This window comes from Lotus japonicus, chromosome 4 (genome assembly GCF_012489685.1).
Source record: "Lotus japonicus ecotype B-129 chromosome 4, LjGifu_v1.2".
Lineage (NCBI taxonomy): Eukaryota > Viridiplantae > Streptophyta > Magnoliopsida > Fabales > Fabaceae > Lotus > Lotus japonicus.
Window position 1 is genome coordinate 18892736 of NC_080044.1, and position 18351 is coordinate 18911086.

Here is an 18351-nt window from a genome sequence, read left to right on the forward strand (position 1 = left end):
GACCGGTGAGCCCTCAAGACGAAGGCGCAAACCCTCAAGTGTCGCTAGTCTTTTGCCCCCTCAGTCCTGAAACCAACCATGCTACCACCGGTGATCAAACGGAACCTTCACCAAGCCAACAACCTTCCACCATCGGCTTCATGTTGTCCAACGCCTTTCTCGGCAACATGAGAGAAGCTGAGATTCCTGACCTTGACATCGCAGCGCAAGAAGCCCTCAACCACCTCTTGCGAGCGGGTGCCTCTTCGCCCAACTATCCCAAGACTCAGCTTCTTCCGCAGAAGTGGAGAAACTTCAACAAGAGGCAGAAAGTTAACGCGTGGCCACGCAGGAGGCTCACAAGGAATGGGACAAGTTGCTGACTCAGGTGGTAGCTCAAACGAGGAAACTGACCAACGTAGGCGTTGAGATGAACTACCACGAGGAGGACATGACTGCTTGCAAGGAAAGGATGAATGACTTAGAGTTGGATTGGTATGAACTTCAGCAGGAGGTGAAGGCAAAAACGGAGACAATCAACGCCGGCAGGGCCGCTTGTATCGTCCAAGGCAAGGAGATCGCGTTCCTTCAGAGCGAGTTGGGAGCGACGAACGGGGCCCTGGCTGATGTGAGGTCACAGCTTGAGGCAGAAAACCAGGCCCTCGCGGATATGGACTCCAAGATCAAAACCTCTCAAGCCAGGTTGGTAGCTGACGTTGCTGCTGAGGTCGTGGAAGAACGTGGCCGCGGCTTCTTTCTCTCCAAGGCTCAGGTTCAACATCTCTATCGAGGAATTAACCTTGATGGAATGAGATATTTCAAGAAGATTACCTCGTACGGGCTTGTTGGCCTTGACGATCCTCCGGGTTTCACTGCCGAGCGTTTCGCCGCTGCTGAAATTGAGAGGGAAAAATCGTCAAAGTAAAAATAACTATGTTTTTTTTAAACTCCCTTTTATCATCTTTTGTAAATATCATCTTTTGTAATCAATTAATGTTCTTATATTTTTCTTTATTTTGATTTCGTCTCGCTTCTGACCGTCGCCATTTAGGCAATTTTTAGGAATTTTCGCCTAGCGTTTGTGTAGCGATTTTGAAGGTGTGCCGAAAAAACTAGGACTTTTGCTCATTTTGAGGCTTTTGTTCACACCAATATTTCCCGTAAGAGCAGGTGTGGCCTTGGCGGTTTCATCCCGCCAAGGGCTTACACTGCTGGGGGACCAATGGCCATATGGGTTTACCCAGACTTATTCCTAGTTTATTTTCTCGCCCATATTTCGGGGAGGCCTTGTATTCCCAGAGTTCGGGGAGACTAAGGGCATAAGGGACCAACCCCATTTTGGGGATGAGTCGCTTTTCCGCACACATCGCCAATGAGAGGTCAACGTTTCGCGCCGGACATTCCCGGAGCAATCCCCAGACATCAAGGTCGTGATGGGATTGCCACCTTCGGGGAAATTTTCCCACCGAGCGAACGTGACGTGTTAATTGAGTTGCTAACTGGGTAGCATCGGTTCGCGCCGGACTTTCCCGGAGCAATCCCCAGACATCAAGGTCGTGTTGGGATTGCCACCTTCGGAGAATTTTCCTCACCGGACGAACGTATCTTTGTTATTTGAGTTAGGAGTATTGCTGATGAATATCCTTTTGCATTTCATCTTAATAGAATTTTTCTTTCTACATTGAGGGATGCCTCGTTAATGCGGTAGGTCGGGCCTCCTCACCTTGCCTCTAGCTTATCCCAATCCTGTCCAAACAGCTCTGTTCTTTTCTTCTCGCCTTCCTGGCGTTGGAGAATTCTTAAGTCTGCCCCTGGGCTCACCGCCCTTTTTTCTTCCCGCACGCTCGGTCCCTTGCTTATCAGAGCTGGTATCCTAAACAGCGAAAGTTCCCAAAATTCCATATCTTTAGGGCTCCAACTGAAGAGGTCAAAATTTTCCTCTACCAATTTTTCCAAACGTCGTTCCTGTTCAGACGTGAGCCTGGGCTCAATTGCCAACACTCCTCTACTGAATTTGTACCTTTCTAGATCATCAACTATCCCTGCCCATCGCTCCTCTGCCCTAATGTCTGTGAATGGTCCCTTTCTTTATGTTTCCTCAACCTCTTTTGCATGCCTTTGATTCTTCCGTTGTCTCTTTACCTTTTCACCGGCAGTCTCTCCTATCCTGCGCTCATGTTTACCCCTCTTGCTCTGATTTCCCTCCTGAATCTCTATTTCATGACACCGATGTCCATCGCCAGCTCCTTTTTTGCCGTACATGCTGAGGCAGTTATTGTAACATTCTCTGGCTCGCCTTTTGTCGACAACAATCTTTCCCACTCTTCCGCACATCAGCGGATACTTAACCACCAGATGAGCTGTGGAGATTACCGCACAAAGACGGTTAAGTGTGTTCCTTCCTATAATGACGTTATATGAAGCTACGACCTGTATCACGAAGTATCTCACACGAAGGAACTTGGCATTCTCATCGATCCCAAAGATTGTGTCCAAATCTATGTATCCTCTCACCCAAACTTGCTCGCCTGAAAACCCCACCAGAGTTCCTGTATAAGGCATTAAATCTTTATCCGTTAATCCCAGCTGATCGAATGCATCTCCATAGATGATATCAGCAGAGCTGCCTTGGTCTAGAAGGCCCTGACGGACATTAAAATTGTTGATCCTGATCATGACGACTATAGGATCGTCCTTGTACGTTTTAACCCCCTCAAAGTCTGCCGTTGAAATTATTATGTCGGGATGCTGGAAACCAAAAGGAGTCTCGTATTGTTGTACCGACGTCACCGCCGTAGCGTGTCTTCTCCTTGCTGAGGCTGTTACACCACCCCCGCCGAAACCACATGCAATTGGATTTATCGTGCCAACCGGTGGCTCAAGATCCTTATTAAAGGTTTCCTCTGCTCCTTTCTTCCGTGCGGCCAACATCTCCTTTTTGTCAGTATTCGGTGTGTGGCGACGATCTTTTCGTATGCGATCGTCTTGCGGGAGAGACCCCCTATACCTGTTTCCCTACTGTCGCTCTCCGTTCCAGCGGTCGCCACGTTCATTCAGCTGTGACCTCCCCTCTCGGAAGAGCCTCTCGATCTCATTCTTCAGAGTAAAGCAATCCCCCGTGTCATGTCCTGCTGAACGGTGGTACTCACACCACTTGGTCTTGTCTGTCGTTGCCCGCGGCGGGTCAATCCCTCTTTCACCCTCCTCAACTGCGTGCGTCGCCTTAACTTCACGCAGCAGCTCTTTCAGGTGGGCGTTCAAGCTTTTACCTGCTTCCTCTCGGCGACGAGGGTCAGCCTGATGCCACGGTCGGCGCCGCTCAAAATTTTCCTTTTAGGGATACAAAGATTCCCTCGGCGCCCCTTCCTCTGTTCGAACCTTCCTGTCCCTTCTTCTGCTTCCCTCTACTTTCTCCTTGTCCGGCTTATCTTCTGGTGACACGTCACTCTGGTCGCCATCCTTCTCTACCTTCATGCATCTCCGCTTAAAAGCGTCATCCTCCTCGTCAAGTATGTACGTGTTCGCCCGAGCTCGCACCTCCGCCATTGACTTGGCTGGCTTTCGGCTCAATTTACTATTTAGCTTTCCTGGCTGCAATCCGTTTTTAAAGGCGCGGGCACAAGCATTTGGCTCGAATTCCTGTATCTTTACTGACGCAGCGCTGAACTGCTTCACGTACTGCTTCAAAGTCTCGCCCTTAGATTGACGCACATTGTACAAATCTTCAATCGTCACCTGCTTTGCTTTGCTCGTCGAGAACTTGACAAGGAATTTGGATGAGAAGTCACGAAAGTTCGTGATGGATCCTCGTGGTAGAGTCGTGAACCACGCCATTGCTGTGCCTTTGAATGTGGCTGGAAACATCCTACACTTGACAGCATCAGAAGCGGCGCTGATCACCATCTTCGTGTTGAAATACAGCAGGTGCTCTTTGGGATCAGCCTTTCCACTGTAGGTTTCCAGCACTATATTCTTCATATTGTCCGGAATGGCAACTTCTCTCACCGCCGCTAAAAATGGTTCGAACTCAGCCACAGCCTCTGCCTCGCGCTCTCCCTCATCTTGCTGCTCAAAACGATAATACTCTAGTTGCTCTTGGAGATATTCGTTTCGCTGTCGTATATCGTCAATGCTACTAATCAGACGTCTCCAATCTTGGCTGGAGATCGGTGCTTGAGGTGCCTGAGTCTCTCCTCCTGACGTTGTGGGTGACCTCTGCCGCTCTGGCGAGGACGACGGTGAGGGCAACGGAGGCATCGAAGAAGGAGGAGGTGGAGGCGGAGCAGAAGGAGTCACCTGATCCGTCTCCTCACGTTGAACCTGCGCACGTCGTGGCCTGCCTCTAACGCGGCGCGCCGGCGAAACATGCCGATGCTCAGGATCCTCATCACGCCGTCTGCGACGTGTTTCCATCGGAATTGGAGAATTTCTTCGGAAAAACTCGGAAACGGAAGAAACTGTACGGAAAATCAATGAATCTGCTTCTGGATCACAATCCCCGAAAAACTCGAGAACAATTGCTTATAAGAACAAGCTTCACTCCTCTGAATCACGATCCACGTAGTCCGGGAATAGAAATCTAACGATTCCCATAGACGGCGCCAAATGATTCGTGCTAGAACATAGAGAGGGAAGGTAATACCCAAAGTGTGAGGAGAGTGATGTGAATGTTTAGAGAGAGAAGCTCTAACCGCTTAGAGAGAGAAAATATAACTGAATTTCAATGCTATTATTTCTCAAATGAGCTAAGAGTCCCTTACAATTGGTATTCCCCTCCTATTTATAGAGGTAGAGTTGGGCCTTGGCGCCTTTATCCTATCCAAATGGGCCAGTTAGGCATCGGGAAGGGCGGCCCAAGGTCACGGCGCGTCCCCCGCCTAAGGTCAGGTTCCCAGGGCGAGGGACCCTGGGGTCCCGCTCAGTCCATTATGCAAAAGGTTGGTCCCAATTTCACAATATGATGTGGTGGTGACAAATAGAATCCACGACGATAGACTTGTATTTGTCTGAGTTGGCTGGGTTGGGAGGTGAGAAAATAACAACTGTTATGTGGGGGCCTATTAGACAAAGTCAATCGCGGTAAGAAAAGGACCATGTCAAGAGTGATATTGAGGTTGAGGGTGGTCTTTCCTGTTCATTTGACTCGATTCCTATCGATTTGACAAAGAATCGGCGAAAGATTAAGTCTATAAATGAGATGCCAAAATGACCTCGGGTAGACCACGAAAGGTGAAGGATGCGTACAAAGATGCAGGATGTTGTGGATGCTACTAAGCCAAAACGACCAAGGGGGCGGCCTAGGAAGGACCAGGGTGTGAATATCACAAATAAGCATGGTGACAGTTCTGGGGCAACGCAAGAGCTCTTGCCTGTGGATGTTCATACTTTTTTTGGGGTTGAAACTCGAGCACGAAGGGCGTTTTTAGCAGGCCAGAAAGTTGGAATGGTTTTTGAGTGTCCTGATGAGTTGGTTATACAAAGTTTGGTCCGCTAGATTCAGAGTCGAAGGTCGCATTAGAAGGGTGAGGGTGGTGTAGTAGGTGGTTTTTTTTGGGAGCAATTTGCAGCTGGAGATTTTTGGGGGCGGTGGCTGATTTAAGAGGAGGATAGTCTCGTGGTAGATTGGAAATTGGGCTTCGTTCTCACAGGACGGTGAGCTGTTTTATTTTGCAAAAGGAGTTGGTGGAAAAGTGTAATGGTTGGTATCTTCTGGTTTGGCTTTTGGAGGCTTGGTATATGTATTGGTTTTTAGCTGAGGCTGTGAATATAGGGTGTGAAAGGAGAGGTTGGTAGCAAGGCAATATCAATTTAATTAGGCATGGGGAGATCACGAGGGATGGCAATTTGTCTATTCGTGGATGTGGGTGAAGTTTGCTGCCATGACAATGCTTTTCTCCTGGGGTTATGGGGAGGGGTAGTAGGGATGTGTTCTTTTTATTGTCTATGGTATTTCACTTGTTTTCTTTGTTGGTGTAAGTTTGCTGCTATAATTTAGTAGTATGAGGGATTTTATTGGTTACTACGGGTGTACAAGGGACGGGTTGGGGCGGGTTTTGGTTAAGCCTAATCCGGACCTAAATATTGACCGGATCAATTCTTAAACCCTAATCCGTCCTTAGAACCGAAGCAACCCGACAATGTGCGGGTCCAATTTAGGGCGGGTCTATGTAGGACGGGTCGGGTTGGCCCAATTGACAATAAATCTAAGACTATTTGATACAGTTGGGGATAGTCACGACGATGACCCAAGGGGCAAGGTCGAGGGGAAACACCAAGGAGATCTTGGACACCACATCTTAACCCAAAACGTTAAGGCATTAGGTTTATGGGTCCATCTCCTTATAAACTCTCCCTCTTACCTTGACTTCTCCGATGTGAGACTTGACTCTAACACTTGATTCCAACAGTTACGGATTGTAAAATTTAAAGATAATAACATACCAAAAAAGTTATAAGTGAGAACTTGATTTAGAAGAAAGGACTAGAAATGATCCAATTCTTGCATAATCTATTGCACTTGAGAGGTTTACATTTTGTTTGATCTATATGCATGTGTCACTCATTTTGTTTGATCTATCTTCACCTGTCTCACATTTTCATAATGCACATGCATGATTTTCTCTTGTTAGAGCATGAAAGTGTCCATCTTTTGACCAACTTTTATTTAATTCATAAGATAGATGTTAAACATTTTCATCTCAACCACATGCTAAGATAAATTTGAGCACCATCTATCACATTTTGACCATTATAACAAATTAAAATTTTATAAAATATATATGTGAGACTGGTCGGGTGGCCCGAGTGGCAACCCGAACCCGACCTGAAGCCGGATAACTCAATGATCATCCCGAACCCGGTATCTTTTAATGATCAGGTTGTGTTCAACTCGGCCATAAAGGCTTGGGCCGGGACGGGTTGGCGGGTAGAGTCGTGTGAGACCCAAGTTTTTAATTTTGGAATAAACCGAATAAAATTCCTTTTCGCGATTAATTCGATGTAACGTGGAGGAAAACCTGAATAAGTGTTTATTGAATGGAATAAATTTGTGAAGGAGAAAGTTCAGGAATAGCTAATTTACACTTTAAGACGCGATGGAAACTAATTCCAAAAATCTTCAGAGAAATGTTAGAACTTCTCTTATTCGTCTATAAACAAGCGTTTCGATACGAAACCCTGGAATGTACGAACGTCAAATTCCAATACTCGGAAGTTTGCCGAAACCGGAACCCTGATAGTTCAAAAAACCCTAAAACCAACGGACGATGAAGACTTTTTCTATTCGGTGCTTCAAACGAAGATTCCACACGCGTACGCCAATTTCTCTTGATATTTCTAATCTTTCTTCAGAACGAAGTTTCTCATCCGACATCAACTGCAAAAAGTAGTTTTTCGGGTAAAATCGATTTACACCGACTTTGGATCGTTTGATTTAATTCCAAGAAACCTGTTTTGAGTTCTGGAATTCTGTCGCCAGAACCTATCTTAGAATTCTCCGAGGAATACGCAGGAAAAATCGGAATCGCGAAATTTTCATTTTTCCAAATTTTCCAAAACCTATAAATAGCGAGAAAATGAAAAAAATTTCAAAAACTTCACCATTTTCTCTCTTGAACCCGCGAGCTTGGAGGAGGAGGAGGAAGAAAAAGATTTTCGTCGTTTCTTGCCCGATTGCTGCACCGTTCGTTGCTAATCGAAGACTTCGAGGTATAGATACTATATCCCACTTCAGATCGTCAATTTTGTCGTCTTTCTCTATGTCTTTCTGTGCTCAAAGTTTTGACTTTTTTGTAAAATTGTCCAAATAAGCTGATTTTAGTGTCTAAACTTATTCTCTGCATGCCCCTGAGCGTGTTTAGCGGATAACATTTTGCCAAATGTCGCCGAAATGCCGCCGGAATTCATTTCTGTTGGAAAAACCCATTTCTGGACAAAGTTTCGTTCTTTAAGCTGAAAATGCACGACTTAGCTTAGCGCTAGTAGGATTACTTGTCATAAACGTCGTTGGTGACGTTCCCATCCAATTTGTTTTTGGAAAATCCAGTTTTGAAATTGTGAGCTGAAAATAATGACCAAAATACCCTGCGACAGTTTTTGATCCGAAAATTTTTCTAAGCTTAGATTCGTCTTAGTTACGGCTAATGATAACCTAGGAACCAAGTTTGATTGAAGAAAAATCGGCCCACCCAATTGTGAAAAGTGGCCGAGAGCTCCTCATTAGGGGGGGGGGGGAATTTCGTTTTTTCGAAAACTTGTCTTAACGCATTAGATTGTCGTACTTCGGAGTTTGTAATGTTTCGTGTAACCCTAGTACGTATTGTTTGCTGGGTTTCTGACTCATTGTGATTGATTTCTGTGAATTTGCTCTAAGGTTCGTTTGAGGAACTTTGTGGATTCGAAGAGGAAGTTTGTGAAGGAAAACTTGAGGAGCAAGCTGTAAAACCTACAGGTGAGGGCTACTCACTAAATACTAGATAATGCTTTAGGCGTCGACGAATTCGACTTGATTTACTGTTTCAGATGGTTGAGCAACAAGGACTTGTTCAGAGTGAACAAAGCAGGCAGATTCAGGAATCCTCAAGCAAAATGGAAGCAATACTGAAGTAACTGACCGAGAATCTTCCCTCTACTTCCAAGCCTTGTACCCCTCTCATCTATCTTGCATGCATTTGGTTTAATTATCTGGGAATTTTTTTTTCATGTTTGACTGTGTTAAATTCTGCTTTATTCAATGCACCGTCCACTTAGTAACTCACATGCCTTTATGATTTGATGAGTTTTATGCATGATTTTCTGTTACTTTTCTTCTTTATAATCTACTGCGTTCATTCTTCTTCTTCACCACTCAATCCAACTCACCTCCATTCATTTCATTTTTCCTCTCTTCTAAATCAAAATGACTACTGTCGAATTGATCTCTGATCACATAACTAGACTCTGAATCTAGACTCTTCAGCATTTCATCAAGTCATAGATTCAGGGGGAGTCAGGGGGAGACCCCAGCTCAGAATCAGGTGTTATCCCAGATTCAGAAAGAGCAATACAAACCATTACACAAGGATAAGTTTAATCTCTGATTTTTCTCTCTTGTGTATTCAGTTTATTGTTTAAGAATTGTTCATCAAAATACTTGTTTTTTCATCATCAAAAAGGGGGAGATTGTAAGATCAAGGTTTGATCAGTGGTTGCATCTCTATATTTTGATGATTACAATTAAGGTTTGTGATGATGAACAATTGTGGTACCCTAACGTTTATCTCTTGTAGTTGTGACAAACAGGTTCTGAATCTGACCCAAGCCTATTCGTTCAGAGGAAGAAGAACCAAGGGTTACTAAAAAGAGAGCTCTTTAGCTTACCATGTTCGTTCAGAACAGTGGCAATTACTTCAGAAGTTCTGAAGATGAAAGCTCTCATGAAGTTCTGAAGAACCGGAGTCAGAAGTTCTAAAGACCAGATGTTCCAGCGGAACGGTCCAGAAGTAGAAGACTCATGTTCTGAAGACTTGAAAGAAGTTGCATCTGAAAACCCAAGCTTTTCTACCTCTGACGTTCAGAAATTCTGAGCAACTTATTCAGAAGCAGAAGTTGCAAGGTCAGAGGATCCAAGCTTCCGTCTGACTATGATCAGAAGCTTCACCAACGTTCATATGAAGCACTCCAGATCTCAAGTCAGCGGGTGAAAGGACAGGTCACTGTCATAGTACAGATCGTACAAGTCTTAGTCTGTCCGCCACCTACCTCGTGCAGCCTAGCAGTTTGATATTACAAGATTGCCACTCCAACGGACAAAACCCTAGCAACGGCTACATCATATGCCTTGGAGTATTTAAAGGCTGAAGATTGAAGAAAGAAGCTAAGAAACTTTGCTGAATTCATTCAACTTATTCAAACATTCTCTTAGCATTATTTCTTCACTGTTCTTAAACATCTGAGTTTACTATTAGCTTTTCAGAAGCATTTCTTGTAAACCCAAAACCTTTTACATTACTTTGTAAAGCTCCTTAAGAGACCAAGGTTGGTCGGATCTTGAGAGGACTGAATCAAGGTTGATTCAGTGTTTAGCTAGTCTTAAGAGGATCGGTAGATCAGCCTCTTAAGAGGATACTAGTGAGAAAATCAGTGTATTGTTAGTCACTTGGCCGGTAGCAAAGTACAGTTGTAACACATTGATTTTAGTGAATTGCCTTCATTTGAAGAAGGAAGAAATCACCTTCACGGGTGGACTGGATTAGCTTGAGCTTTTATCTCAAGTGAACGAGGATAAAATACTTGCGTGCTTCACTTCTTATCCCTCAGCACCTAGTTCTTATCTTTGAGTTTTGAAAAGGTTCAAAAGTATATCCTTTATTCAAAAACTCTATTCAAACCCCCCTTTCTAGTGTTTTTCGCACCTTCAGTTTCTCCAAACGCATTTCCTGTTAAGCTGTGAGTCTGGCTCCAATCGCCAAAACTCCCCTACTGAATTTTTGATCCTCAAAATCAGCAATCAAATTTTCCCAACAGCTCTTAGCCGCTGAATCGGTAAATTGTCCATCTTTTCCCATCCTTCTCGAGCTAGGGAGGTCCTGCTAAACCTCAACCTCGTAACACCAATGCCTGACGTTGGCGCCTTTCTTTCCATACAAGCTCAAACAATTATTGTAGCATTCCCTAGCTAGCCTTTGGTCAACCGTGATCCTTTCAACCTTTCCGCTGTTTAGCGAATACTTCACCGCCAAAGGAGTTGTGGAGATCACCGCACATAGGTGATTTAATGTATTTCGACCAATAATCACATTGTAGGAAACTACTACCTGCAAAACCAAGGCCCATTTGGTGTGACGTATAGTATAAGGCCTGATAGTATAAGACCTGATAGTATTAGGCCTGATAGTATAAGACCTGATAAGTTTCTTATATTATACAACGTTTGGTCATACACTGTATAACTTACCATATCATTTAAATTTATGCAATCTTATATTTGGTGAAGTATCCAATAATGATAGATAATAAATGTGGTTATATGGTGGTGGTAGTGATAATACTGAATGTGGAGGTGGTAGTGTCGACGGCGTGGTGGTGGCGGCAACGGTAGGGTGGCGGTGGTGATGGTAGTGGAGGAGGACAGTGGTTGTGGTGAAAATAGGGCGTTGGTGTCGGTAGGGTGGTGGTGGTGGTGGAGGAGAACGATGGTTGTGGTGGTTGTAGGGTGTCGGTGGTGGTGGCGGTGGCGGTCGTAGGGTGGTTGTGGTGGCAGTAGGGTGTTGGTGGTGGTAGGGTGGTGGTGGTGGTGTTGGTGGCGGTAAGGTGGTGGTGGTGGCGGCGGTGGAAGGTGGCGGTGATGGTGGCGGTGGTGGTGGAGAATGAATAGTGGTGGTATCGGCGGTGATGGTGTCAGTAGTGGAGGACGGTGGTTGTGGTGGCGGTTGGGTGGTGGCGCCAATGGAGGTTGTGGTTGCGTTGGCGATTGTAGTGGTGGTGGAGGGTGGCGATGGTGGTGGTGGAGAGCGGTGGTTGTGGTGGCCGTAGGGTGGTGGCAGCGACAGTGGAGGATGGTGGCGGTCGCAGTAGTGGTGGTGGAGAGTGAATGGTGGAAGCAGTGGAGGGTGGTGGTGATGGTGGCTTATACGTCATATCAGGCCTTATCCATCACCTACATGGTGGATTAAATAATACATCATTTTGATGTATAAGGGTGGGTTGATGGATAAGCTTATACAATACAATGTTAGCAGCAAACAATGGATAAACACATAATGTATTGTATAAACTTATACAATCATGCCTAATACGGCATACCAAACGAGCCCCAAGTATCTCAATCGCAACACCTTCGCATCTTCTTCAACACCAAAGTTCGTATCAAGGTCCAGATATCCTCTCACCCAAATTTGCTCGCCTGAAAAGCATACCAAGGTTCTTGTGTAAGGGGTAAGTCCTTTTTTGTCAATCCAAGCTTGTCGAACGCATCGCCGTAGATGATGTACGTCGAGCTACCTTGATCCAGAAGCACTCGTCTGACATTAAAGCTGTTGATCCTCACCATGTCGTCGATACCACTATGTCCGGGTGTTGGAATCCGAAAGGAATTTCTTGAGCAGAACTCACCGCCCTTACGTGTCGTTTCCTCGCCGCCTGGTATCACCGCCACCTCCAAATCCTCTTGCAATCGTGTTTATAGTGCCTACGGCCAGATCCATGTCCTTGTTGAAGGTTTCTTCTGCCCCCCGCTTTCTGGTCGCCTAGGTTTCTTTTTCATCCTTTCTCGCAGCTTGTTGGCGGTCGTCCTGCTGGCGATCCCCCAGCTGGAGATTTCCCCGGTCATACTGCTTCAATCACCCCATATTGATCAACTTCTCTATCTCCCTTTTCAGGGTGTAACAATCATCAGTTTCGTGGCCTACCGATCGGTGGTATTCACACCACTTGGTTTTGTCAATCCCACTGCTTGCTCAGATTCTCCAACCTTGTGCATAGCCTTCACCTCACGGAGGATATCCGTCAAATGTGCGCTGAGTTCCATGTCCTTCTATCGCTGGCGAGAGCCTGGCTGCTGCCAAGGTCGGCGACAATCTAAACCCTCTCGCCGCGGGTATAACTGCTCCTTAACTGACTTCACCGCTGACTTACCCTTCTTCTCTCTGTGCTTACTTCCTTCGCTATTTTTCTCTCTGCGCTTTTCCTTTCCCTCTTGTTTACCACGAGCACCGTCTTCCTCCCTCTTTGCACGCCTTCTCTTGAACGCATGATCTTCCTCATCCAAAATGTACGTGTTTTCCCGCGCGCGTATCTTCGCCATAGATCAGACTAGTTTCCTGCTCAGCTTACTATTCAGGGAGCCAGGCAACATTCCATTCTTAAATGCCAAGGCACAAGCACGCGGCTCGGAATCCTCAATCTTCACACACGTGGCGCTATAACACGCCATGTACTGTTTTAGAGTTTCTCCTTCAAACTGACGCAGGTTGTTCAGATCGTCAATCGTCACCTGCCTGACTTTGCTCACAGATAATTGGATCAGGAACTTCGAGGAGAATTCACGGAAGTTTGTGATTGAGCCGAGAGGCAAGGTCGTAAACTACGCCATCAACGTACTCCTGAAGGTTGAAGGAAACATCCTGCACTTAACTGCATCCGATGCCGCACTGATCACCATTTTTGTCTTGAAATAGAGAAGGTGATCCTTCGGATCGGTTATGTCGCTGTAAGATTCCAACACTAGGTTCTTCATATTGTCTGGAATAGAAACTTCTCGCACCACCACCGAGAATGGAGATAATCGTTCCTGAGCAACTTTTCAATAGCCACTTTTCCTCAGCAACCGCTTCCGCCTTGCGAACGCCTTCATCTTGTTGCTCGTGGCGAAATAAATCGAGTTGCTCCTGGAGATAATTATTCCCTTGCCGGATATTATCAACGTTGCGCATCATTCGTGTAAGGCCCTACTTTGATGAATAAAATTATTTATTTTTGAATAAATAATAAAGTGTGACTTGCTAGTGAATTGTGAATTTTCTTGATGTTTTGAAGTGTGTAGTATTATTAATATTGAAGTGATAATACTTGGGGGTTAGGAAATAATTATTTGTAAGGTCAAGGACTTCAAAATAAGTGATTTTGGGTTGCTTGGAGGCCAAGAATGAGGGTTATGGCCGAGTATGTGAAGAGGAGGGGAGAGGTGACTCATTTGTTGACTAAGATTGATTGAGTTAAGGGGAATATTGAGGGATTATGGCTCCTAGTTATGGCTGATCAGTTTTGGTAAAGAGAATAATGGGGAATGAAGAGCAATTAATGCATTGTCTCCCTTTCAAATTAGTGAAATTTGTAAATGCCCTTGCTAGACCTAGTGTGGCCACGAGTTGAGGGTAAAAAGGGGAAGATTTCAGCAGCTTTTGAGAGACCAAAGAAGGCTAAGATAGAAACAAAAACCCACATTTTCATTTCTCACTTACACATTCAGAAAAAAAAGAAAGAAAGAAATAGTGAGAGAGGAAGATAGGGCAGCGGCTAGAGGAGAGAAAGAAGAAGAAGAAGGAGAGAAAGCAAGAGAGATCTAGAGAGAAAGGAAAAGATCAAGTCAAGGCTGAAGGTGCAGCAAGGAGAGGGCTTCTCCATTCATCTATTCCATCACCATTCTTTCATCTTTTCAAACCCAAAAACTAAGGTAAGGGGTGGATCTAGTGGGTAGATTCTAGGATCCTAGATGATGAAGGTTTTCATGATTAGCATGTCTATGATCTGAGTTTGTCTTGGTTGATGATGTATGAGGGTTGAGAGTAGATCACATGCTTTAGGAACTTGATATGTGCTGCCTTAAACATGATCAAAGGTTTATGCCATGCTTACTTGCAATTGTTGCCTAACTTGACAATTTTGCCATGGTTTTGCCTAGAACAAATTCTGTGATGTATTTTAGGTTTAGGGCTGATCATGTGGATGGTTAACATGATGAATTGATTGCTGTATGTTGGCCTATAGGATGGCCAAATTATCTTCAAAAAAAAAAAGAAGAGAACCCTAGAGCATTGGTGCTCTCAGCCATGCCCAATTTTAGGGTTTTGGTGGATTTCTCTTTAATCTTTTGGTGTTGTTGGTTTATGTTTATTACTACTGGAGTTTTACCAAATTTGTGATGCATGTATACTGTTTTGATCAAGTTGTTAATGTATATTATTTGGCCCCATGCTCTTATGTTAGAAAACTATGATTGCATGCTAAACTTGGCTTGATTATTACATGAATTAGCATGAAAATTGGGATATGTTTAGTTCTGGAATTTTGAGAGAATATGCTTATTGTTGTTGGCTGGACATTGACTTGTAGAGTTGAAATGAAAGAAAGGAAAAGTTTTGAAAGCCTTTGAGCCCCTTTAGGGTTCGGCCAAGCCACTTTTGTGGTTGTCGGCGAGTTTTCTTTCTTTCAATTCTTGCATAAGTTTATGTGATGGCTTGGTTGCTGAATTTTTCATGACTAAATTAGTGATATGCATGAGGATATGACTAAGTGTTGATATAGCTTATATGTTGCTTGATTTGGATTTTGCCAAAAGGTCGCTCATCCAGCTGTAATTCCTTTTGGTGCTGTGATTACTACTGTCGTTTAAGTTGCATTATTCGTTGCTGAAGATGTTAAGACTCTAGGTTGACTTAATAGAGCCATTAACAAAGAGAAATGAGAACTTAATCGCTTGCAAGTAAAATGAGATGTAATTGGAACATAGGTCTAGTGATGACTATGGACCATGAGAACGATGGTGCCGTTAGAGACAAACGGTTACTTGCACGCGAGGGTGTTTGTGGGTTGTACTGTGGGTCCCCACGTGATGAGGTTGACTGCAGTCTCCTTGAGATTATGGGTTGTACTGAGTGTCCCCTTGTGACTTGGGTTGTACTGAGTGTCCCCTTGTGATTGTTCATCTGTGGATGATCGTGATTTGGCCATGGTGTTGAGGTAGTTGTGTGAATGGTGAGGTCGTTAGCCTAACTAAACTTAGGTGACTAACTGTGACATAACTTAAAGATTTCCGATTAAATCTTGTTATTTATGTGAAATATATGAATGTTTATATGTGAACATGAGATCTGACCCTGTTATGTGTTTATGTGTTATTTCTAGGGGGGCCCAGATGGTGAAGACCAAGAGCGCGGTGACTTCCTGGACGATCGATCTTCCTGATCAGGGGAAGGACAACGCCTGGCAGACCGACTCTAGCCAGGTACGTCGCTTGTACGTCGGCAGTGCTACGATTACGGGACGCGACCGACATGGAAACATCATCGAGACGCAGAAGATGGAATGGGGCAAAGTGAAGATGCCCTTTGCGCCTTGTCGCTTTCTACACCCTGGAGACAAGAGTTCTGGGTCGAACTCTCCACGGTTGACCGACATTGAGGAGGATCCCTCCGAGCATGCAGAGGTTGCTGCTCCTCCGTCTGTTGCTGAGGCTATTGTAGCAGTGGGGGCAAAGGCGAAGGATGTTCGTGCGGAGCTGGAAGACAAGGTCCCAGTGAGGAAGCGACAGAGACTCTATGGGTGGCTTGATGAGTGAGAGATGTTTACCTGTTGGGGGTCGAGTGACTCGTAGTCTAAACTATCTTTTATTAGTTTTGTTTTCAGAGATTATCGATGTATTTTTTATGTAGGGCTTTAGCCCGAGGTTTCAGTTTATGTACTGTTGAATTATTGTTGCTTTTAATTTAAAGGTTACCTTATTCAGATATTTATGTTTTATTTATTCCGCATGTTTAAATCGTAAGGTTTTCAAGAGTTTCACCATAATTGAACTTTTGTCATTAATTCAAGATTAATAATATCGACGAAAATTCTTTACGAAAATTGGATTAGTTTGATATTGTGTGACACTCGAGAAATCGCGGCGTTACAATTCGCCGACAGTCCCTCTGTGTAACTGTCAATTGTGGCGACAGAGTCAACCCTACCGTTGGAGTCGGTGAATTCTCCGGAGATCCAGGCTGCGAGGGTGGAGACGGTGGAGTTGGTAGCGGAGGTGTCGGAGAATGTGGCGAAGAATGTGGTGGAGGTGGAAACGGAGGAGGTGATGGAGCTGATTGCTCCTGCTGAGCTTCTTCGCGGCGCGCTCGCACCACTTGCTCCTTAACTCGAGCGCGACACGGAGGCGATACTCGTCTCCGCTCAGGAAAATCGCGTCGTCGCCGGCGACGTGTTTCTATAAAAAAACCGCTTAGAGAACTCTGAAAATCTAGAAATTTGTCGGAAAGTAAGGAATTCAACAAAAATTGGAGCTTCCTTCCACTGTGCAATCAATCCACGTGATCAGGGAGTAGAAAGTTTACGGTTCCCCACAAACGGGCCCAAATGTTCTTGCCTTGAACATTGAGATAGGGTATAATACCTATAGTAGAGAGAGTCACTAAGATAAAGAATCCAGAGAGAGAGAGAGAGTTACCGCTCAAGAGAGAGAAAATAACTAAATCTCAAGTGTGTATTGATCAAATGAGCCAAGAGTCCCTTACAAATAGTAACCACTCCCTATTTATAATATGGGAGCTGGGCCTAATGAGTGTAACTACCCATGTTGGGCCCCGCTAAGGGAGGCCCTATTCCCAGACTGGGCAACCGTCGCTTCGCGGGTAACCCCTGGGCGTAGGCCCCCTAGGGGCTCGCATAGTCCATTTTCCAAAGTATTTTTTTTAAACCGCTCATTACAACTAACTATCCTTATGTTTTCACCCTAAATCAAATGTTGCACATTTAAACAGATGCTAACTTTTTTTAAAGGAAAAATAAGACAAAACCATAACGAATTTGAAATTTGAATCAATCATAATTTGTTACTTTTGTCAATGACAATAACTATCTCTTTGTTTTCTCCATAATTGCTGCTTAATTTCTATTTTGGAGGAAAATTTTGTATAATTATTCTCACTATTATTAAAGAATTCTGAAATATTTCAATTTATGGAATCTTTAAATTAGAAAAAAATGATACTGAAAGATCCATAACCTTTTTTCATAATTTAAATTCTAAATAAACAACATTATGAACGAAAATATGGTACCACCGTTCTCACCATTATTAAAGAATTTTGAATTTTGAATCAATGAATGGAAGCAATATTTTTTACAATTTCATTCTATAATTGGAGAAATAAGTATCCCTTTATTATATCCATAATTAATTCTTAATTTCTATTTTATTTATTTTCACCCTAAATCAAATGCAGCTCATTTTAAAACAATCACAATTGTTGCAACATTTCTATTTTAATTATTTTCACTCTAAATATAAAATGTAATACTTTTTCATGTCAGATTTACTTATATATATATATATATATATATATATTTATTTTGTTATATTTCTTTACAATATTCATGTATTGTAATTACAATATTACAATGTTATGTTAAATATTACAATACATGAATATTGTAAAGAAATATAACAAAATAAATATATATATATATATATAAATATTATAAATATATATATATATATTTATAATATTTATAATATTTATATATTATATTAAATATATACTTAAATAGTGGTTCAAATTAAAATTACTTATTTACATATATATATATATATATTAATTTTATAAATAATTGCTTGCCTTTTCTCACAAATTTAAATATTAGCTATTAAATATAGCATTTACTACTTGTTCAATTCAAATATAACATTCAATACTTATTCAATGTCAGTTTTTATTATACTTATATATATGACCATTTTTATGTCAAATAAAATTCAATAAATTACTTTCTCCTTAACCGTTTGAATTTTTATTCCCTTTCATCCATTTCTAAAATCAAAACTTAAACTTTTTAAATTATTCTTTTCCAAATTTAACTAAAAAATATTTTTGTTTTAAAAATTAAAGCATATGATATTTATAATAA

General features: G+C 43.1%; 1 protein-coding gene across 1 annotated transcript; it reads right to left on the reverse strand.

The window, feature by feature from the left end:
- Positions 1–3312: 3312 nt before the first annotated feature.
- On the reverse strand, positions 3313–4392 carry LOC130712420 (uncharacterized). Its single transcript, XM_057562255.1, has one exon. It carries the CDS (start codon positions 4390–4392, stop codon positions 3313–3315), a length of 1080 nt encoding a protein of 359 aa, XP_057418238.1.
- Between the last annotated feature and the right edge of the window lie 13959 nt (positions 4393–18351).